We start from the raw sequence: 22,259 nt of genomic DNA on the forward strand, positions 1-22,259 counted from the left end.
GGCCCAGTTTGCCTGACCAGTCCTGGCCCTATAACCTTGGGGCCCAAGTGCAGAGACCAACCTTTTGGGCAACACGGTCCAATAGGGTCTCTGTGATGAGGCAGATATTCTATTTCTGTGCTATCCAACATGGTAGCCACATGTGGCTAGTGACCCTTTGAAATGTGAATAATGTAACTGAGGGCCTGAATATTTACTTTTATTTCACTCTGATTAACTTAAGCTTAAATAGCTACCAGATCAGACAGTGCTGCTCCACATGCTTCTGGTCCTGGATCACATTTGAACCACTTGAAATATCTTTAAAACTTTCTGATATCCAGTGCCTGCACCTCATCCCTGAGGTTCTGATTTTGTTGATTTAGGGTAGGGCTGGGGTATCAGCATGTTTTTAAAACAACCCAAGTGATTCTCAGCTGAGCCAAGGTTGAGAACCACTGATCCAGAACTTTGTCCACCACACTTTCAGGAGTGGGGAGGCACCTCTTTGCCTAGGGGGTGTGTTTGGCCATGCTGGGCCTTCAACCAGTCTAGCCCTCCCCAACATCTGTCTGCACCTAGAAGGCCTCATCTTTGGTCTCTCCACCCCCAGTAAGACAGTCAGGCCTAAGACTTCTCACACAGCCTGCTGGCTCTCTCCCCCTGCCAGCCTCACCCACTGCCCAGCCAAGACAGCACTCATTCAGCTCAAAGCCCTTCTAGGACCTGGCCAGCTCCCCCTTCCCTGGACAGCAGGAGCCCATGCTGAAGGAGCCTGTTCCTTGTAGGCCCCTCAGGCCCTCAGACAGAGCCCAACCAGCCATTTTCCCAGGCTGAGCTAAGCTGGGCAGAAGCAGGGACCACCAGGCCTGAGGTTTGGCTGGTTTCTGTCCACTTTCTTATTACATAGATATACAAATGAATGTGTTTGGGACAGTAATAATGCGGGAGGTTTTGGTAACAAGACTGGAACTTGGAGAGAATTCTCCTTCCCCATGTATCTTGGAAAAGCTTTCTGAGCTGGGGCTCACCCAGCAGCTGCTGCCTGCCTACCCTTTTGACACCTACACCCCGAAAGCAAATTTTCCCATGACTCACACATGGCAGCTTGTGCACTTGTTTTATTATTAAATATATAAGCAGCTTCCTATTTTTTAAATAGATATTTAAATGACTTTATATAAAATAATTCACCACTTCCAAGTATAAAAAACAAAATCTCACAGTGTGTGAGCCAATATTCCCTCTCGGCTTTCTCAGAGAAAAGGGATTCCTGTGCAAGTAGCCGGGGGAGCCACCCATGGGTGGCTCTGGGGCCCCTGCTGCTCCTATGTCACCAGGCGCCCACAAAGAGCTTCTGCAATAGGTTGGATTCGCTTTCTTGACTGTTCAAATACTACACGTTGGGTGGAGAGCAAGGAGGAATGTCTTTTTTCCTTCCACTTTTGAACACATATTTTCTAGCATCAAATATAGGATCTGTGACTAGAAGGAGCCCCACAGTGGAAGCTCTCCTCTGCCCTTCCCTCTGCTGAAAGCAGCTGGGCAGAGGAGGCGGGGGCCATGACCTTAGCTTCTGTAGGTAGGAAGAGAAGGGCATGGGCTCCAGACCAGAGGCCAGGTAGGGCAGGATCTCTCAGTGGAAGGTTTCGGGCCACAGGAGAGGAGGGACACAGCAGCACAAAGGGACTCTGGGCAGTCAACAGCCCTGTCACCTGCTGCCCAGCTCTCAGAGCTGTGGACATGGGCTGCCCAGAAGCTGGAGCCCTCAGGCAGACAAGGACACAGATGTCTGGACCCTCCCACTCCCATTCTGGCTTGCCTGGTCAGAGAGAGGGTGGTAGGGGCATAGGTGAGAGCTCGAGGGTATCAGTGCCTACTGGGGTTGGGGAAGAGAAGGTGAGAAGAGGATGTGTGCTGGGTACTGTGCAGGTGGGGCTGAAGTCGGCCCAGCCTCAGAACTCCCCACAGGGACAAGCTGGGTGCCTGCCAGCCGTGACTGAGGCAGGACTTAGTATGAGGAAGGGGACTGGGCTGGGGGGTCAGGGGAGCAGATGCCTTCCCCAACCTCAGGGGCACACCCATAATTTCAAAGACCCATTTGCAATCCGAGCTCACCCTGCAGCCTCTTTGTGCCTGTCTTCTGCCCTCCCCTTCCCTCTTCCCTCCCAATGGTCACTTCCCTCTTGGGAATGTCAAAGTGCAAGATGCAGAAACCTGGGAGAACAACACAGCCTAAAGACCTGCTCTGGCTGGTGGCCCAGGCTTTCTCCCACCCCAATCCACCCTGGGGAGTCAAAGGCTGGGTCAACGGAAGGTCAGGGCTAAGGGGCTCCCTCAGTCGACAGGTGAGACCGGCTCGGGTGCTCAGTGCAGGAAGCTGGGGAGAGGCTGGAGGGGAAGGAGGATGGACAGATGTTCATTCAAGGGTATGGACAGGGCAGGCAGGCTCAGTATTCACAGTGCAATGGCTGCCTTCATGAGGGAAGCCTCTGCGTGGCCTCCTGGAGAAGCTCTGGCAGGGCTGGAGGGAAGATAGAGCAAAGGCCAGGGCTCGGTCTCCTTGGCATCGTGAGCCAAGCCAGGCAGGTCCTGAGGGCAGGGCTGGCCTCCCTTCTCTGCCTGGCAACCAGCAGAGGGCATTTAGGTGAGTTGGGGGTGTAGACGCCCTCTGGGCGGTCAGTACAGACCAGCAGGCCCAGTGGCCTCTTTCCATCTTTTGGGCTGCACACCTTGACGGGAATCCAGCTGACGTTGTCCCGCCCTGCCAATCTCACGCTTCTCTCTGGAGACAAGTCCCTGCTTGCCGATACTGGGATCCCTTGGCACCAGGCAGGTCTTCTGGGCACAAGGTATCTTCAGTTCCTCAGCACCCACCCTGCTCTCCCACATTCCACAAGCATCGGGTCCCTGGCCCAGGTGTTGGCTTGAAGCAGAGTGGGAGGAAGACAGCTACTGAGGGGCAGAGGGTCTGCAGCCAGGCTTCCCACCCTTCCTCAAGTACATGGGAGCCTCCAGGGCCCATGATAAATACCAGCAGCTTGTGGGCATCCTTCAGCCCTCTCCTAGTCAGTCCAGTGTCTGAGGACCAAGGGCAGAAAGACCCCAGCCCCGCTGCTCTGCTTCAGTCTGGCAAGCAGGAGCTGCCATGGTGGGCAGGCCACATTCCCAGGTGAATGGCTGGGGAGGGGTGGTGGTGGACGCCCCGTCGTGTCTCCTCTCATGGAGAGAATGTCCTGTGCACCCAGCTGTAGGGGAGAGAGAAAGGCTGGTCAGCAGAGTGGGAGTTGAGGGAGGGGTCACTGAGGACATGGATGGGGGAGGTGTAGCGTTCCTGTGGGCTGGTAGTTGTGCTGCAGGCAGGACTTCCTCCTGTCTTGCCCTTGCCTTCCCAGCCACCCTAGACACCACAAGGGACCGGGCAGCTTTCTCTGGCAGCAGCCCAAGCCGCTAGCCAGACTGGCCTCACCTCCTGCCTCCTCCCGGGGAACCAGGGACCACAGGGGGAGGTCTGAGCAGGGCTGGGAGAGGGGTGGACCATTGCTCAAGCAGAAGGGTTTGACAGTGGTGGAAGGGGCTAATTGAATGTCCTTAGACACCTCCTCAAGCAAGACTGTCTCTGGACTTGGGCCAATGAGCCAAGGGTGAGTCCTGCTAACACTAGCAAAGAAGAATTTCTCATTCCTACCTCCATACCCTTCATCACAGAGGGTTGTCACATATGCTATTCAGGACAGCAGGGCAGAGAAAACTGAAGAGGAAGAACTGGAGGCAGTTCTGGAACAAGGAAACTCCCACCCTGTTGTTGGCATGCTAACCCCTAAGCAACCCAGCCTCCTTCCTGATAGGCCAAGTGACTTGCCTCCCTGCATCATCCATGGGAGTTGGGGCCCTGCTCTCTCCCAACCACCCCCACCCTTTTTCCCCTGTCTGGCATCCTCAGAACACTTTGTTCCCAGAGCAAAAATCCCCTGGACTCCATCCAATAGTTTGACTTTGGATCCTGTGTGGAGCTTCCCTCCCTGACAGTCCATAGGCCCTACTCGCAAAGCCTGTGATGGGTAGGGAGAGATGGGACTGGAGCTTCTGGCTTGCAGCCCATTCCCATGCTCTGGTGGGGGAAGAAGGGATAGCCATAAACTGGACATAAGCCATGCTGAGTAGAGCTGGGCCACAGGCCCTGTGGGGGCCAGGAGGGAAGAAGGGCCAAATGGGAGAGCTCAGCCCACTGTCTCTATGTCCTGGTTCTTGGGAGGGGAGAGGTTGCTGTGTGTTTTCTTTCTGAGGGCCCCTTTCCCAGCTTCAGTGCCTCTGTTTCCCTCTCTCATCTCTCTTGTCAGAGCAGCAGTCTGGGGGCTGGCCCTCCATCTCCCTTGGGTTCCTGGTCTTGGCCTGACACCACCCCACCTTAGGGCTGGATCTACTGATCCAAGTGGGGCTCTGCATACAGCCCCTGCTCTAGGTTCTCTCTCTAAGTGAAATCTTGAGAAGAGGAAGAGGAAAGCTTGGGAGGGGCTGAAAATAGGCAGGCAGGGAAAGGAGAGTGGGAATGTAGAGATGGGGCAGAAGACCGAGGCCACGGGGGAAGTGGCTGGCAGCCAGCCAGAGGGTGGTACAGCCTTTGTCCCTGAAGTCTCCAGTGACCTCAGTCCATCCTCTGCTTCCCAGTCCTAAGGGGATCTGGGCCAGCCTCACAGTGCTGCCTATATCCCATCTGACCCACTCACCCATCTTAGCCCACACTACTGACAAGGTGGGCCCCAGGGTCCTAGATGTGTTACTTCTTACTCTTTTCTAAATGGGATCCCCTGGTTTGGGGCATTTGCCAGATCCCTATCTCTCTAGGAGTGGCCCAGAACCTGCCACAGTACACAGGAGAAGGCCCTGAGAAGCTCACTTGCATTTGGCACACATATGACTGCAAAGTTGAAAGGGGTACCTCAGTTAGCCGGCCAATCACCTCCTCATCGGTTAGCCAATCAGCTCACCAATCAACACCTAGTCAGCCAGGCAGTTACCAGCCAGTCAGTTTGTCAGCTACCTGGCCAGCTAGCCAGCCAGTTGGTCATTGGTTAGCTGGTTAACTGCTCAGCCAGTTAACTGGTTGATTAACTGGCTGGCCAGTTAGAGAGAGCCAGCAGGGTCAGTTGGTCAGTCAGCCCTGAAGCCAGTCAGTCACCATTTACTGAGTACTTGGGAAGTATGGACATGCCCTTTGTATTAGAACCTGGGATAGAGAAAGAAATGCAGAAAAGTAGAAAACACAGGTCCTGCCCTCAGGGGGCTTACAGCCTTCTTAGGGATGGGGAATGTTCACATACACGTAAAATCAGATTTTAAAATGTATACAAACAACATCCAAATAAGTGCAAGTTGATATAATATTAATCAAATACAAAAGAGCAGAGGAGTATGCACTGAAGGAGCAATCAGAGGGTGGTGGAGACAATCGGGAAGGCTTCCTGCAGGCTGATGGTGGGACAAGGATGGGGAGAGGACCATGGGCTGCCTGCAATGGCAGGGGCGAGGAATAATAAGGGTCAACAATGTGGGTGAGGACAACAGAAGGCATTCATCAGTGTGCAGGAGCCACACTTGGGAGGGCTGTGTGACAGAGTTAGGATTTAAAACAATTTCAATAGACTAGGATGATGAGCAGAAACCAGCAAGTTGGTTTTAAGGCTGAATGTAAACACCTGCACTTTAGTTAAAAAAATTAAATTGTCCAAGTACAGGATAGAGAAGGTCTGGCTTGACAGAGGTTTATGGGAAACAGAACCAGGGGTTTTAATAGACTACAAGCTCAACATATGACAACAATATGATGTAGTTGTTAAAAAAAACTAATGCAATCTTAATCTGTACAAATAGAAGAATACTGTCCAGATCAAGGAAGGCAACAGTCCCACTGTACTCTGAGCTGGTCAGACAACATCTGGAGTACTGTGTCCAGGGTTGGGTGCCACATTTTCAGAGGGACATTGACAAATGAGTGTGTCCAAAGGAGGGTGACCAGGATGGTGAGGGGTCTGAAAACCATATCATATAAGGAATGTTTGGGGGACTTGGCCACATGTAGCTTAGAGAATTCTTAAAGGGGACAAGGATAAATAACTTTAAATATTGGAGGACTCTCATAAGAGTAAGAGGGAGGACCATGGTGGAGGCGCAGGGAAGCCAGTTTGGCCTTACATGAGGACGGACTTCCTCATGGTGCTATTGGGAGATGGCAGGGAACCTGCCTGGATCTGAGAGTGTGTGCCTAGCAACTGATTGACTCCCTGTCAGGGATGCAGAGAGGAGAGGCTGTAGGGTTGGCTGTTAGACCAAATAACTTCTGAGAGCCTTTCCAAGACTAATTTCTATGGATCCATGAATCTATAAGCAGGGAGGTAAACATGAACTTGGTGGGGGAAGAGTCCAATCAGAGTGCAGACATGGGGGAAGCTGGCAAGAGGTGCATGTTAGAGGCGGCTGCTGGAGGAGTGCGGGAGCCAGCCTGAGATGGTTGCGTCTGACACAGTTGGTGATACAGAGCTACTGAAGTTACCCAGAAGGGTAAAGACCTTACACAAGAGGATTTTGGTTGCTCTGGGATGCAAGGTGGCAGCAAGACTAGAAGCGCAATACAGAAATAATCACCCAACACAGAGGTAATAGTGCCTGGCCTCAGATGGGGTGGTGAGAATGGAAGGCAGTGGGGAAACCTGAGGACCCCGAAAGGAGAGATTTGGCTTCCTGGGTGATGGATAGAAAAGGGGGTAGAAGAGAGGGGAGGGAGTCAGGTGTTTGGGCCTCAGGAGCTGGTGGCATCACCCACAAGCGAGGGTGACTGGGAAAGGGTGCAGCTAATTTTAAAGGGTGAAGGGAGATCCAAATCAGTCTTACCTTAGAATTCCTCTACACTGGCAGTTCCACCTGTCTGTCCTCATCCTGGGTCAGGGGGCTGCAGGCAAACCACAGGGCTGCAATAAGACTTCAGCAGAGGCTGGGGAGTGAGGAAGCCTCTAAGTTTGCTCACCAGCCCCTGAGCATGTGCTGCAGCCCTCTCAAATTTAGAAGACCCAGAACTGCCTACCCTAAGAATAAATTAGGAAAAATTCCAGGTATCTAGGAAAGAAGAAATGCCCTTCCTCCTCTCTGCCCCCACCCCATCCTCTTCTGAGCTCCATTTCCTCAGCAAGTGGAAGAAAGTACCCCCCCCAAATCTCGAGGGGTAAGAGATGCCAAGACCCCCAGTGCCGACCAGAGGTTCCCCTCAAACTCTCACCTGCCCTCTGGTTGCTCCACAAGAGAATCTACCGTCAGAGGGTCTTGATGGCCCTGGGGACAGGAAAAAGCAGGCTCACTGAGGAGCTGTGGAGGGGCTGCTGGGGAGTTGGTGAGAGTTACCCCAAAGCAGAGAGCAGCTAGGGGAGCCTACTCAGGCCTTCCTGCTAGCAACTCTCCATCTCTAGCCGCCAGCAGGTCGCCTACTATCCTAGGGGAGAGCTCCCAGGGTAGGCCCCACCCTGACACTCACGCCCATTGCTTTCCTACCCTGGCAGCCCTCCCTCCTGGCTTCTCATCCTGCTACAGGCCTAAGGATATTCTCTCCCACTCCTCCTGCCCTGATCCCTTCCCGTCGCCCTTATGCCTGAGCCTTCCACCTTCTTGAGGACTCTCTCCATTTCAACCCCCCATCTTCTATGCACAGGCAGCTTCTTGCCTCTCAGTGTCTAAAGAATGCCAGCCAAAGTCAAGTCATCCCCCAACCAGCAGGACCTGCTCCTCCACCCAGGCTGTGCCTCTGCCTCATGGGATTCCCTCCTGGTCCTCAGCCAGCTCTTCTCACCCGTCTCCTCCGCCTGTAGAACAGGAGGCCGCCGACAGCCAGCAGGACCAGGATGATGCTGGGCACCAGCAGGCGGAAGACAAACCCGGGAAGCTGGGGGACTGAGGGTTCCAAGTGCTGCCTTTCATGGCCTGCATCAGTCAAAGGAACGGAGTTAAAACGGGCCAGTGGCCTGGCCAACCCCTCACTTGCTGGTCCTCCTTCCAGTTCTTTGGGGCTCCTCCGATCCCTGATGCTCCTCTTGCCCTCCAGCTCCCCCAGGGGCAGCACATTGCCCCAGGGGTGCCTTCTGGGAAGCCTTGGCTGGGCAGAGAGGGTGGAGCGACTGCTGAGGCCTTGTGGGAGCAATGGCGTGGTCCTGGCGGAGCCTGGCTCCGGGCGGTCTCTGGGCAGGGCAGACGAGTGGTCTGTCTTCTCAGGCATGTGCCTCCAGGCCTGGCCAGTGGGTCTCACAGGGTCCACCACGGGCAGGGGGTTGCCATTTACATCCACAGGCTGCTGGCCAATTGCCGATCCCAAGAGTGGAGAGGATGCTGAGAGGAGATTGCTGGGCCTGGTTGTCTCTGCCTGGACACTGCTTCCTCTCGGCCTGGAGGAGGAAAGCTCTGCCCCTTGGGGTATGGGACCCTCACTAGCGTCTCCGGAGGCCTCTTCTAGGGCCAAGTTAGTGTCCAACACAGAGTCGAGAATGTCCTCCGTCCCACGGACAGGGGCCCCAACAGAGGGGCGCAGCTGAGGTGAACCTCCCGTGGGACTGCCCTCAACGCCTGTGGTCTCTGCTGAATCAAAGCTCCGGCAGGTGCTCCTGGGTGGTCGATGCTTGGCACTGCTCCCGTCCACTGTGCGAAGGGGCTGCTCACCGGGCAATAGGGAGCTGCCCTCTGTCCCCTCAGAGTCAGCCCAGGTCAAGCCAGCCACAGGGGCCACGGAGGGGGCAAGGGGCTGCTGAGGGGAGACAGAGGCCGGGTCACCGCTAGGGGTGGCTTTGGGGTACAGGCAGTTGCAATCAGGCTTGGTCACCACATCTGAAAGAACCATAGAGAGAGGGAGAGAGAAAGAAGGGGAGGAGATAGAGTCACCAGCCTTCAGCACAGCTTTCCCAGAGGGGGTCAAGAGGGAGATAAGGGTTTAGGGGTCCCCTCACCCCCCTAACTCAGCTCTGGGGCTGAGGAGAGGACAGAAGTGGAGCCCATGCTCATGACAGAGGCCTTAGGCAGGGAAGGCACAAACTGCAGGGTCTTATAGGCAGAGAGTGAAGAGTGGGATATGGATGCACCAACTAGGGGTCGGGGCCAGAGAAAACAGAGAACAGCATTTCCTGGAGTTCCAGGTGGCTAGACACCAAGCTGGGAGTGAACGGCAGCTGGTAGGAGGTCAAGCAGTGGCCCCCAGGACTAACACAAGATACTCTTAAGACCCAAGGACGCTGCACAGGTGGGGAGACAACAAGGTGGTGTAGTGCACAGCCAGGGGCCAACAGCCACAGCCGTAAGCAGGAACAGGTGAGGCTGGGATGTGGCCAGGCCTAAGGCCTTGGGACTGAAGCAATGAGACTAGACTTGGCCATCGGTGGGTTGCAGGGCTTCAGCCCCTGCCTCAGGGAGCAAGACTGGAATGTAAGAGGACACACGTGGCACAGGACGTAGAGATCAGGACACGCAGGTATATGTGTGTGCAGCTGGGCCAGCAGTGGGAGAGTTTGAATGATGCTCAGACTTCAAATCCAGCCTTTTTCGTTGAGGGGACCCTCAAGGCATCCTGGGGACTTCCAGAGCCAAGGTATCCTGGTGATCTGCAGCAGGGCTCCTGGAACAAGGGCCCTGACTCCCAGATGGAGCCTCTGCTCTCTCCATGGAAAGCCAGCCTGTGGAGCCCTGGGGAAAGCCTCCATGCCTACAGAGCTCTCTGAGAGGGCCCTCCTTTTCTGCTCCCTGACGTCACAGCCACCAGCAAGATCCTTCTTGGTGCCTCAACATGCAGTAAGTGTAGGTGTACATGCACACACATGTCACAAAAGTCATGTGCCTAGGACTGCTCAGCGCACGAAGCCACATACATACATGAAACAAGCATGTCTACACATACAGGAGCACAAGCAGCAGTAAAGCTGCCTCCCAGGGGTCCCTCCAGCCCCAAGGCTCACCTCCTAATCCCTGCTCTGTTCACACACCTTCCCCCACTGGACCCTTGGGCCCCTCTGGTGCATACCTTGGCTGGAGCATTTGGCAAAGCTGTCATTGCAGTTTTTGCTGAAAACGTTCCAGTCCTTTTTGAGGAAATTCTTTGTTTCATTGAAGACATTCTTGATCTTCTCCAACAACTGAAGAGGTGTTTCATAGAAAGTTCGGACACAAGCCTGGAAGGAGAGCAGAGCCCCCTTGGTGAGGATAAGTATGGGCCCCATGTCTCTAGCTTGTTTGTCAAACTCCTTTGGGCTGTCTCTGTTTTCTCTTTCATTTTCTCCCTCCCTTCACCCGTGGTTTGCAGCAGAATCAGTCCTGAAGTTGGAAGATATGTCATTTACTCATAGATTCATTTGACACATATTAACCATATTACCATGTGTCAGGCATATGGTAATTACCTGGGAATCATACAATTAGCAAGACAGAGGTAGTGGATTAGGACATTGAGTCCATTGGGACATCAGCACTAAACACATTGTGACAAGTGTGGTGAATGCTATGAAGAAGGATGGAATGATCTGAGAGTGCATAACAAAGGGAACTAAAAGAGGGCTCGGGGGAATTTCTCCAAGGAACTAAGATGAAAAGATGAGCAAGAGTTAGCCAGAAAACAAGGCAGGGTTAGAGAGAACTGCCTAGGCAACAGGAACAGACTGTGCAAAGGTCCAGAGGCAGGAAAGAGCCTGAAATGAAGACAGACTAAAGAAGGCTAGAGTGGCTACAGTACTGCCACCTAAGAGGAGGGTGGAGAGAGATGTAACTGAGAGAGGTCAGGGAGCAACAAGTCTTGCAGGGTCTTGTTAACCATGCCAAGAAATGTTAACTTGATGTATATATAGAGCAAAGAGAAAACATCTAAGGGTTGTTGGGGAGGTGAGTGATGGTATGCTAAGACTGGAGTTTTAGAAGCGTCATCCTGCTGTGGTATGGAGAATGGCCTGGAGCAGGCCATGGCACTGTGGGTCCTGCTCTGGCTTTGGAAGCAGGGCCAAGGCTGTGTTTGTCGAACTGCTCTTTTTCTTTCTGCTTACGGGACCCAGGCTCCCCACACCCTTTGGAGCTCCGGGAAGCTTCATACATTGCTGGTTTTCCTCCTAACTCTTTAGCTGCACCTTCACAGTCTCCTACCAGGCTCCCTCCTCCACCTGACCTCTAAATGCTGGCATTCTTCAGAGCTGTCCTCAGACCAACTATCCTTTCCTACCAGCCAATGCCACGCATGCCCATGGTTTCATCTATAGTCTACTTGGTGATAACTTCTGAATACCAAGTTTTTCCTTAAACTGAGAGCTGCATTGGGAAGAACTATGGGCTTTATAGGCTGTGAAGTTTTCAAAGGCATAGCCGTATGCCCATGCCTGTGTGTAGGTCCTTAATAAATGTTTGCTAGATAAGACTGAATGAATGTATGAATGAGAAGACCTGGGCTCAGCTGCATTGCATCAGCCAGGTGACACTGGCCAAAGGAACTCTCCAGTTTGGATCCATTTCCCCCTCAGTAAAGTCAAAGAACAATCCCTGCCAGCCTCGCCCCAGAGCTACTGGGCAGGTAAGATGGCTCTTTCTCACCTTTTATCATGAACCTCTGTCTCCCTCACATCTCACCTTGCACTTCACAGAGAAAACAGGGACCATCAGACAAAAGGTCTTGAAGTGCACCTGCCTCAACAGAGGCTGTGCCTCTCTCTTCAGGAGCTCTGAATCCCTCCCCTGCATCTCCTCTGGAGACCAAGCCCCTAGCTGTAACGGCCCCATCCCTCCTGGGCTCTGCCTCCTCTGCATTCACACCAGGTCCGTGCAATGTGCAAGGTGCTGGCAGATTAAATGCAGATTTAATCTGCAGATTAAAATGCAGATTCCTGGGCCCACCCAGACCCTATAATTCAGACTCTCTAGTGTTGTGTGGGAATCTGTATTTTTATAAGCTCCCAGAGTGATTCTTAGGAATCTTAATATTGGGAAACCACAGATTTAATACCTCTCTTACTAGAAAAGTTTTCTTCCCTCAGTCCCTCAATCCCACACTCCCTCTGGCTACCCGTCTCTTTTTTGCACCCTTTTGGAGCCGTTCCTCCACGGCGCTGTTTCCACTTCCTCTCTTCCTGTTCACCCTGATCCGGTACCTGCTTCTACAGCAACCTCCACATTGCCAAATCCATCCGACACTTTCCACCCTTACCTTGCTTGGCTTCTTAACCCCATTTGATAAGGTTGCCTCCTCTTTCCATCTTGAAACACTCTTTTCCGTTTTCATGGGCCCAGTGATACCACATTGTCCTGGTTTTCCTGCCACCCCTCTGACTGGTCCTCCTCTGTGTCCTTGCCAGGCCCCCTTCTTTACCTGACTGCTCACCGCCGGGCTTCCCGGCCTGCTCCTCTTCTCACAGTGGGCAGTGTTGTAAGTCCCCTGCCTCACAGATGACCTGCAGGCCACCTCTTACATCTGTATATTGCCAGCCAAACTCAAGACCCATGTACCCAGCTGCCTGCTTGCCATCTCTATGTCGTCATTTCACAAACAGTTCCAGCTTTCAAGGACCCCAAACTGAACTGCTCTTCCCCCGAATCTGCTCTGCCTGCTGGTCTTGCCCATTGCAGCATCACTGGAACTTCTAGGTACTGGAGACAAGCCACCCTCTGTTCCCTTCCCTCTGTTCCTCACGGCCTCCGCATTACCAGGTCCTGTGGTCCTTTCTCCAGACTCATCGGACTGTGGTGTTCACCTGCCGCCACCTTCACTGCACCAACCAAGTCAGGCCGCCAGTATCTCTGGCCTGGCTTGCACCTCCTGCCGGTCTCCTGGCCTCCATTCCTGCTCCCTACAGTCCATTCTCCACAGCAACCCAGACGGTCTCAGAGTGTAAGCCACATCAGGTCACTCACCTGTTCACCACAGCTTCCCTCACAGTTGAGACAAAATTCCACATGTTTAAGACCCCAGGTGATGTGCTTCCACCTCCCCTCCTCTCTCCCTGGACCTGCCAACTCCCCTGTGAAAGGTCCCTGCGTGTGCATGTGCCCGCCTGCTGCAGGGCACTGTGCACAGGTTCCCTCTGCTGGAATGCTGGGATGCACTGACTAGCCTTACTGCTCCCAACTCTTACTCATCTTTGGACATCAAATGGGTATTTTCTTCCTCAGAAGCCTTCTCTGTCTGCCCTTTTTCCCCACTCCTTCCTAAATTAGAGTCCATTTCTCTCTCACAGAGGCCCGTGTACTTCTCCTGCGTGGCACATTCCCTTCCCTGGCTTTCTCTTCAGCAATGCAGTTACTGCCATCCTACGTACCACATATTTCACTTATGTTTTGTCAGTTGTCTCACCATCCCCAAATGTAAGCTCCACAAATGTGGGGATTTTGTCTGTTTTGACCACACTGTTGCCCAGTGTCTAGAACAGTACCTGGTATACAGTTGGCACTCATTAACTATTCATCGAATGAAAGCATAGTCCTCATGATTTGTAATTCTTTTTACTTGTGTCACCATTTAATTGCCACTAACCTCCCTTGACTGAAAGTCTAGCACTGTGCCTCCTCCTGCACAGTGGGTCCTTAGCAAAAGTTTGTGGAATAAATAAACGAAGGAGAGTGAGTGAACACTGACATGGGGGGAGGTGAGTGGATGTACTCTGTGCATATGAACACAGAGGATGGTACCCCCACTGCCACCCTCCCCCCTTACTCAGCGGTCCTGCTACAGGACCCTCCTACCTTTTCCTGCTCTTCATAGTCCTTGGTGAAGCAGCTTTGCAGCCTCAGAGAGAGTTCCTGGAGCTGCATGATGATATTGGCATTGGGGGTGTTGTCTTTGAAGCGCATGGTGTCCTCCATTATGTCTTGCACCAGGAGAAATGCCTTCTTAAGGTAGCACACAGGATCTTTCTGAAAAACAAGGACGTGGAGCTGATGGTGTGGCTGATGTGGCCAGGAAACCTAAGCTGTGAGCCAGAGGCTCCCCTCGCAGGCAGCTCAATGTTGGCCTCTGCAGGGAGGGGCCATGCCACCCCAGTACCAAGGAGAAGGCTGGCTGTAGCTGGTTTTTCGTTCTTTCTTTTTGGGAACTGGGGTGGAGGGAAGGAAGTAAATTCTGATAAGAGAGATCTTCAGATTTCTGGAAGCTGAGGCTTTAATCAGAATGGGGTGCATAGATAGGATGGGTTCAGGGGAACTTTTCTCTCTCTGTCTCAGTCTCTCTTTGGCTTGCTTTCACAAAATGTCCTATGCCATAGAGCTCCTTCTTAATCCTCCAGGACATCAGGGAGCTGGAGGCCACTTGAGGATCCAAAGAATAAGAGACTGTAGTTGCCTTGACAGGGACTCTGCTTTAGCTCTGTATTCCTAGCATCTGGTCCAAAAGCTTCCTAGTAAATGCTTAGTAAGTCATGCGGGAGGGAGTGAAATACTGAGGTCATCTGGACCACAAGGTGGTCTCCAGTTCCAGCAGAGGTGGGTATGGGTCAGGTGTGCAGAAGCTCCGAGATGGAGCAACTTTGGGGCATTATGGTGATTTTTTACGAGGCACAAAGATGAACAGACAGAATAAAGGCGGGATGGGGACAGCTGGGAAGGCATTACAACTATCAAAAGAGCTTGTGCAAAGGTTTGGAGGCAGGAAGGAGCAGGGAATGGGAGTAGTGGGAGGGATTATGTGGAGCTCAGGCTAATCAACCTGGGCATTCTCTTGAGGGTGAGGGGGGCCTGACAGGTTTGGGGGATGGAGGTGAGGGAACAGGTTGGAGTTCCAAGAGCTCCCCCTAATGGCAGGATGATGGGTGCACTGGAACAGGGAGGCCATTTAGGAGGCTGATGAAATTGTCCCAGCAACTGATGGGGTGGGGCTGGGGCAGAAGGCAGAGCTGCTGAGAGGCAGAACAGCAGCACTTGGGGGCTGATTGGGTGTGGGGTAGGAGGAAGAAGGAAAGGGCTGGACTGACTCCGTGGCTGCTGGTCTGTCTGCTGGATGAGGGGGACATCCTTAAGCGAAGCACATGACCCAGAAGTACTGGTTTGCCTTAGGCCCTATGGCCTGCTTGTCTGGGTTAAAGTCAGGCCTCCACCACTTACTGGTTATGCTTCCTTAACCTCTCTGAGGACAATAAACAAGATTAGTGTGCCACATAGTGGTACTGTCAGGATTAAATTAGAAAAGTGCCTGGCAGACCTTGCTAATAGGCCAGGCCAGGAGAAGGAAGCAGCAGGGGGTTTGAGCCCTGGACCCTGGTACCCTAGACTTGAGCCCCCAGGGATCTCACACCCTCATCCTGCCCAGCTTTAGGAATGTCCCTGCCTTCATTCTCCCACATTATACCCACCCTGAGAAGCGTACACAGGCTAGCACATGGGCCTTGTAAATAGTCGTAACTCACCAGCTGCTCCTGGTCTACAAACTCAAAGGCAATTTGGCACGAGGTCTCCATTTGACTGTCAATCTGTAAGAGAGAGCAGGCCAGTGGTGGCAGGGTGCCTGTCGCTTGACTGAGCTTGCCTAAGAATGGAGACTAGAGTTTCTAGGTGGATCAGGGTTTGATCCTCCTCCACTTCACCCCTAACCGCACCTGGAAAGACACAGCCAAGGCTAGGGGAAGACCTGTGCTTTCCACATGTCCAGGGGAGGGCTACAGAAGAACAAGAAGCCTTCTTCTACTTCCCACTCCATGAAATCTGACAGATACCAGTTCATTATAAGGATGCACTGTCTAACAGAGAATCTAGGACCCAATCTCCCGTGACAGATAGAAAGCTCCCTATTGTGGCAGGGATTTGAGGAGGCTAGACAAGCTCTGGGGAGTCAGGATCTGTAGCAGCTGGAGCTAGATGCCCTTAAAGCCCTGTGGGCCCCCAGAGTGGTGGTGGTTCCCTGGTTTTAAGCCTCAGAAGGCCGTGGCTCCAGGTCTGTCTTGGATTGCCACAGTAGCTGCATGCGGGAGGAAAAGTGAAGGGGTAAGAGAGCCAGGCGGCCTGGCTTATAGGCCCCAAGCTCAGGGCCCTGGAGCTGGCCTTAGCCAGTAGTGCCCCACCCTGGCTGGCTGGCCAGAGAGGTGGAATTCTCTTCTGAGCAGCACAGCAGCCATAACAGCAGCCTGACTCTGCTAGCTGAACCACCTTTGAAATCATCAACATTTCTGCTGGCCCTATTAGAATGAGGCAAAGACTCCTTCGTGGCCTGAGTGACCAGGCCATTCCAGCACCAGGCCTCGGGTAAGAGCCAGGAAAGTGAGGGTGGAGGCTGGGAGTTAGGCAGGAGCCTCCCCTCCAGATCTGGCTGTGGCCCTGGTGCCAGGCTGGCGGCACATATGGGAGTTCGGGAACTACAGGCAACATCTGAACACAGCAGGGAGACTGGACTGGCTCCTCAGAGCAAGCATCCTACTAGGGAAGAGCAGGCCTCACAGGCCTTTCAGAGTCCATGATTGACATTCCAGGCAACCATTAACCTAGACAATCAGCTGGAAGCCCACTGGGTCCAGAGCCTGCAGGGAAGTCAGAGAGGGCTCCAGAGAGCAGGGGATCAGGGACCCTGGTCCTGAAAAGGTCAGCAAGGGGAGCCTCAGTGGAGCTAGGTGGGAGGCACAAGCTGTGTCCTGCACAACCCTATTTCTCTGCTGATAACCCCTCTCATTGCCCCTGCTCCCTGGCTCTTGCCTCCATTTTCCCAGTGGGGAGAAGGTAAGGAAGGCATGGCTGTACACTCACCAGCTGTTGCAGGAACTGCAGGTGCCCATTCCCAATCATGTGGCTACAGTGCTCTGACACCTCCTCGGTAATACTGCTGCTCACCAGGAGACAGACCAGCAGCTGCCAGGGGCCCAGCCATGTCTATGACAAAGAGGACATCATTTCTCCCCAGCTCTCCCTCTTCCCATGAGCCACCATCCCCCGCTGAGGGAGGGGAAAATGACCACATCACACCTACAATGCTACAGGCTCTGCCTCTCACCCCAGGATGCAGCGTTCCCCAAATCCAGCTTTCTCAGGATTTCCTAACAGGCACATACAACCTCGCTCTCCCTTAATAACAACCCAAATATCATCTTCTGCAGAAGTCTTCCATTAACCCAGGCCAAGCCAGATTGCACACTGACCTTGTAATGAGGACGAGGAGGTGTTCCTACCAGTCTAAATTCCAAATACACAAGAAACTCTTTAAGAGTAGGACTTGCATCTACCCATTATTCTGTCCCTTCAACATCAAAACACCGAGCCATGTACCTTGTGAGCTGCCCATTTCTCTCAAGTTCCTGTTCATGCACCAGCTTCCAGACCTTAAGCTAGAGACACTTCCCCTGAGCCCAGCCCTTCCTCCTACCTGATTCTGCACAGGTCTGGCTCTGCTACCAGAAAAACCAGGGGCCCAAACTCAGTTTCACTGGGAACCTATCCCAAGTCCTGAATGGAACCCTGAGTGTATGTGTCAAAAGGAGCCCAGCCGATTAATCACTGGCAGCAGTGCCAGCTCTAGGCCAGCTCTGGCTGGCACCTGTCTTTTGGAGCCCCTTCAGGCTTTGCATCCAGCCATCCAGCTCTTCTCACAGCAGCAAAGTTTTCTGAGCACCCTTCCCTCTTTCAGCACTCACCTGAGCAGTAGCTGCTCAGCCGAGTGAGAGGAGGACTGGCTCCTGACACCTTGTCATTCCCTTTCCTTCCTCTCTCCCTCCTCCTCACTGAGGTCCTCCCTTCTCCAGCCAGAGGCAAAGGGACCCTTGGGCTTTCTTTCCCCAGCCCAAAGTTGCCTCCTGGCAGCTGATGCCCCAAGATTCAGGGAAATATTGTCAGGGTGGGGTGAGAGTGGGCACTTTCCTGGGCTCCGGGTTCTGCCTCAGTTTCCAGATGATGAGACAAATACTGCAAAGAAATAGGACACTGAAAAAACACAGAGAGGCTATGAAACAGCCCCTAACAACATGCTGATTGACATATAACCAAAAGCCCAAATGTTTGCCAGCTCCTACCAGGGAGGAGAGTTCCTGGCTGGGCTACCAGGGAGGTCACAGGGAGGAGGGGCCTCAGTGAGGCCTTGGGAAATGGGGAGAAGATGATAGCAGAGAGAGGGAGGGGAATGCCTGGAGGGAACGGCACAGGATGGGCCACTGCCATTCAGCTCAGGGATCTGGTGAGGGTCCTGGCCTGGCCTGGAGAGGGAGAGCAAAGAAGAGGGAGGACAGTCCTGGGGTGAGGGGAGTTCAGGCTCTGTTGGGTAGTTGAGGAGATAGCCCTGGGTGGAAACCTCTGGTTCAGGACCAATTGGAGGAAACTGGGCCATGCAGAAGGTGTGGCTGCCACTGAGTCTCTGAGCCCCAGTGCAAATGGTATGGAGGAAAGGGTTCAGGGGAAGAGGATGCTCAGGAAGACAACCTTGCCTCAGGACTTCAAGATACTGATGTCTGAGGTCAACTTAAGCCCAAGGCCTGCCTAGCTTTTAGAGCTCTATTTCAGCCCTCTGCGTGGAGAGTACATCCACCACGGAGGAAGCCGCCTATGAAGCTGCGCCTAGTTTTGCCTCAGAGGGGAGCTGGATGGGCACCCAAGGTTTAACACTCTAGCTTGCATCTGGCAGGGCTGGCTCTTCTCCCCTCCTTTCTTCCACCCACCCAGCAGCCGTGTCTCGGGGCAGCCACAAGGGAATCTCTGCTGCAGGCTCAGAGAGATGCTGGGACAGTGCAGCCCAGCTGTCCATCCTCACCTGTTCCATCTTCACCATTAACAAGGTCCCTGGAGAGACCTTGGTGTGACTGGACCCTTGGGCAGACTCTGTCTAAAACCAGCCCCTGTTTCTTTTCACCTTTATCCCTCTCATGGTCTTACTTCCAGCCCTTATCTTTGTCTCCCTGCTTACCAGCTCAACCTTCATGATTTCACCTCTCGACCCCATCTCCTGTCTCAGTCGGGCTCTCCTCCCCAGTGTATCATCAGCTCTTCTCTCTCCCTCTTACCCGACCTGAAACTCCCTCCCTAACCCTCTAAATATTTTTCTGCCTCTCTCTCCCTCTGTTTCTCCTCTAGGGCTCCTCAGAGGTAAACCCTTTGGGAGACCACTTACTGCTCATTAACAGTGCCATACTGCACTTCCTAGGAGCTGTCCCAGCTACTGCCCAACATTGGTGCAGGACACTCCCCATGCAGCCCCCAGCCCCTCCCCACACCACCAAACCCTCCCTTCCACCTTCCTCTATGGCTCCAAAGCTCAGGATCTCCCCCAAATGACTGAACCATTTTGCAAGAAAAAAATTCAGAGATAGCCCCAAGCAATTCTGGAGCCAGGTGGCCCCCAAACAGGCTCCATGCAGCCACCCAAGTCCCCAGCAACTCCTCCCGGGAGCTGGAACAAGTGGTGGCTTGCCCAGCTCCTTCTTCTGCCAGCAGGTTCCTGGGCACAGGCTCTGGCATTCTGTAAACTGGATGACCCCTGAACTTTCCCCGGGAAGAAGTGCCCACTTCCCAGTAGGGTCTGGAAGCATGTGTGTGGCCATTGAGGAAGGCGCTCACTGAGAAGGCGCCACACACTCAGCGCACAGCCACCCCGCCTGTCCCTCGGCGGTGGCCGGTCGGAAGGGAGAGGCGGGGGCTCCCTGGCTGACACCGAGCCTCTGCCCTGGGCTGCGATCCCCTCTCTCCCGCCAGCGGTGGTTCAGTGCGCTTCTCCGCGCAATGCGGCAAGCATCCTTCCCTTTCCCAGGGAGATGCCGCAGCCCCAGGAGCGGCTGCAGGGCCGCCACCGGTCCCAGCCAGAGCGCGCTCGGGGCCTCAGGCAGTTCGCATGCAAAGATGCGAAGGACTCCAGAGCCTGCGGCCGCGGAGGGAGAGCCACGGCGGCCGCGCGCGGGCAGTCGGTTCCGAGGGACCGCGCCGCCCGGCCGCCCTCCTCCGGCAGCCAGGCCCGCGCCCCGCGCCGCGGCTTACCGTGGGAGGGCAGCGCCCGGCGGCGCCCCGCGCGGTCATCCGGGCAGCTGGGTCCCGGCCGGGCGCGTCGGCCGCCCTCTCTCTTTCGCTTGCCGGCCGCGGCAGAGTCCGCGCCCCGGCCGAGGGCCGCGCTGCTGTCCCGGTCGTGCGGAGGGTCGCGCGGTGGCGCCGAGAGAGCCCAGGCAAACTTTCACTTTCCCCGAACCGGGCTCCACTGGCCAGCTCCTCGGCACAGCCTTTTAAGCTCGTGGGGCATGTGGTTTATGGGAAATCACCTTGGACAGGCGCCAGGCGCGCGCGCGCACACACATACACGCACTCGCACACGCGCCCGCGCACTGACACAGACCCACACTCCAGAGGCCCACTGAACCGCCTCCCCTCCCCCACCCCGCGGGCTGGGCTTCCCCGCTCTTCTTCCCAGTCGCCCTGCTTTCTTTGCTCAGCTCCAAAGCCTCCAGGACAGTAACGCGGGCTCCACCGCCTCCCGCCCTTACGCGCACCAGTTTTGGACAGAGCCTTTCCTTTCCTTCCTCACTTTGCAGGCGAATCCGGTGCTCTCTCTTTCTTTCGAATATTCGTCTCAAGGGACTTTCCCTCTAGCCCTGAAAATTCCCAAATCTGAGCAGGAAATGGGCTGAGCAGGGACAAACACTGAAGACTGCCCCCCATCCCCCCCACCCCGCGCTGGCTGTGCTGCAGCACCCGGCGGAGCCTGACTCAGCGGGTTTGCAGGCAGCCCTCTCCTTCCTGTGCAGACCCCAAGCAGCCCACCCAGCCTCTTGTCCCCTATTCTGGGGGCAGGGTTCTGGCAGAGAGGCTAGCTACCTACCTGGTGAGGAGGGGAGGGACTGTGTCCTGTGACAGGGTACTGGGAGGCTCTGCTGTGTGCCAGGAGGCACTCTGGGCCCTTGACCCGCAGGTGATGTAAATGCTGGCTAGTATCCATGCTCCCTCCTAACTGCCAAAACTTGGGGTGATTGACACTTAGATTTCCCTTAATGCTTTTGGAAGTGCATTTACTGAGATGATTAATCACATTTTGTCTTTTTATGAGAATGAATCTAAATGAGACCTAATATGATGAATCTATTAATTATAATGCCAACTCAGAAACTTTTTTCTTCCATTATGATTCAATGTTTCAATCCCTCTGTGAGGCCACCCATCCCCACACCCTGGGAATATATGACTTGTGACATGGTCTCCCAGATGCACATCCTGTCACTTGCACCAGCCCCAAGCAGTAATTTTATACCAGCTCATATTGGTCCCTCTGCATAGAATGCTCCTTTCCCCTCTTGTCTTTAAGGCAAACTCCTCAACCATCAAGGTTGAAATCACACCACATCCTTGACCAGCAAAGTCTTCAACTCCCTAGGTAGATCACTGGTTCCTTTTCTGTGTTACCACTGGTCTAGCTCCTTCCTCTCTGGTGGCCCTTTTAAGTTGTTTGTCATTCATTCACTCTCCCCATTATGCTGAAAAGTATTTAAGGTGGTACTCATAGTTATGTTCTGCCCCTACCTCTGGGCTGACTTCCTCCAGGCTGATCCTCTGTTCACTTACTTCTAAATCAACAGTGCCTAGCATATAATAGGTACCCAGTTAATAATGACTGAGGTGAATGAGGCCATTAGAGAATAATTCACTCATTCCACAAATGTGTTCCATGTGGCTACTATGTGCCACGCACTGTGCTGGACCTGGGAATATGATGATAGGTTATGTCAACATGGTCCCTGCTTGCATGGGATCAGTCAGAGCCAAAGAGTGTGCGGCAATGACAGGTGCTCAAAGCCATGAGAAAGGAAAGCAAGACACGGAGCCCCACTGGAGGAGGGACGCTGAGGGCTTACTTCCCCTGTGCATGCTTTATCAAGTGGTCCCTGTACAACAAACAATTTAAGATAACATCTTGACTTCACAATTCTTAAGACTGATAAGAGGTTAGAGGAAGTAATGTGAGCAGATAAACCTCTTGACTTGTCTAGAAGGGAGTCAATTTTTACCTGCTCCTTTCCTTACCAATCCAGCCCTGCCTGGGGCACACTGAGACCAAGCTCTGCCTCTAGAAGGCAGCCATCCTCTCCGTCAGCACAGGCCAGGGTCCTTATTCCCTTCAACTGAAATTCTATACATACTCAGGTTTGAACCCTGACTTCCACCACTTCAAACTATCTGACCTTGTCATCACTGTCCAGTCATTTGCTGTGAAACTTTGGACAAAGCTCTCTTGGCTTCAGTGTTTTCATCTATAAAATGGAGACATTAATTTATCTTTCTTATCAAAGTGTTGAGGACTGAATGGGGTGATGTCTGTGAAGTGTTAAGCACAGGACCTGAAAGTAGTATTACTGTTG

General features: G+C 53.7%; 1 protein-coding gene and 1 long non-coding RNA gene across 2 annotated transcripts in view; one reads left to right on the forward strand and one right to left on the reverse strand.

Annotated features, from left to right (window-relative positions):
• LOC140848948 (uncharacterized) overlaps window positions 1-7,815 on the forward strand; it is a 28,427-nt gene extending 20,612 nt beyond the window's left edge. The window contains exon 3 of the long non-coding RNA XR_012130283.1: window positions 7,676-7,815. This is a non-coding gene — a long non-coding RNA (uncharacterized lncRNA). The remainder of the gene's footprint in view (window positions 1-7,675) is intronic.
• CSF1 (colony stimulating factor 1) lies at window positions 1,083-20,453 on the reverse strand. The gene is made up of 9 exons (XM_037004834.2): window positions 19,897-20,453; window positions 16,693-16,815; window positions 15,366-15,428; window positions 13,711-13,881; window positions 10,022-10,169; window positions 7,814-8,838; window positions 7,250-7,302; window positions 6,868-6,925; window positions 1,083-3,227 (listed from the first exon to the last, which is right to left on the reverse strand). The coding sequence occupies exons 1-8, from the start codon at window positions 19,933-19,935 to the stop codon at window positions 6,880-6,882; spliced, it is 1,668 nt and encodes a 555-aa protein (XP_036860729.1). The 5' UTR covers window positions 19,936-20,453; the 3' UTR covers window positions 1,083-3,227; window positions 6,868-6,879.
• Between the last annotated feature and the right edge of the window lie 1,806 nt (window positions 20,454-22,259).

Source organism: Manis javanica, chromosome 4 (genome assembly GCF_040802235.1).
Source record: "Manis javanica isolate MJ-LG chromosome 4, MJ_LKY, whole genome shotgun sequence".
NCBI lineage: Eukaryota > Metazoa > Chordata > Mammalia > Pholidota > Manidae > Manis > Manis javanica.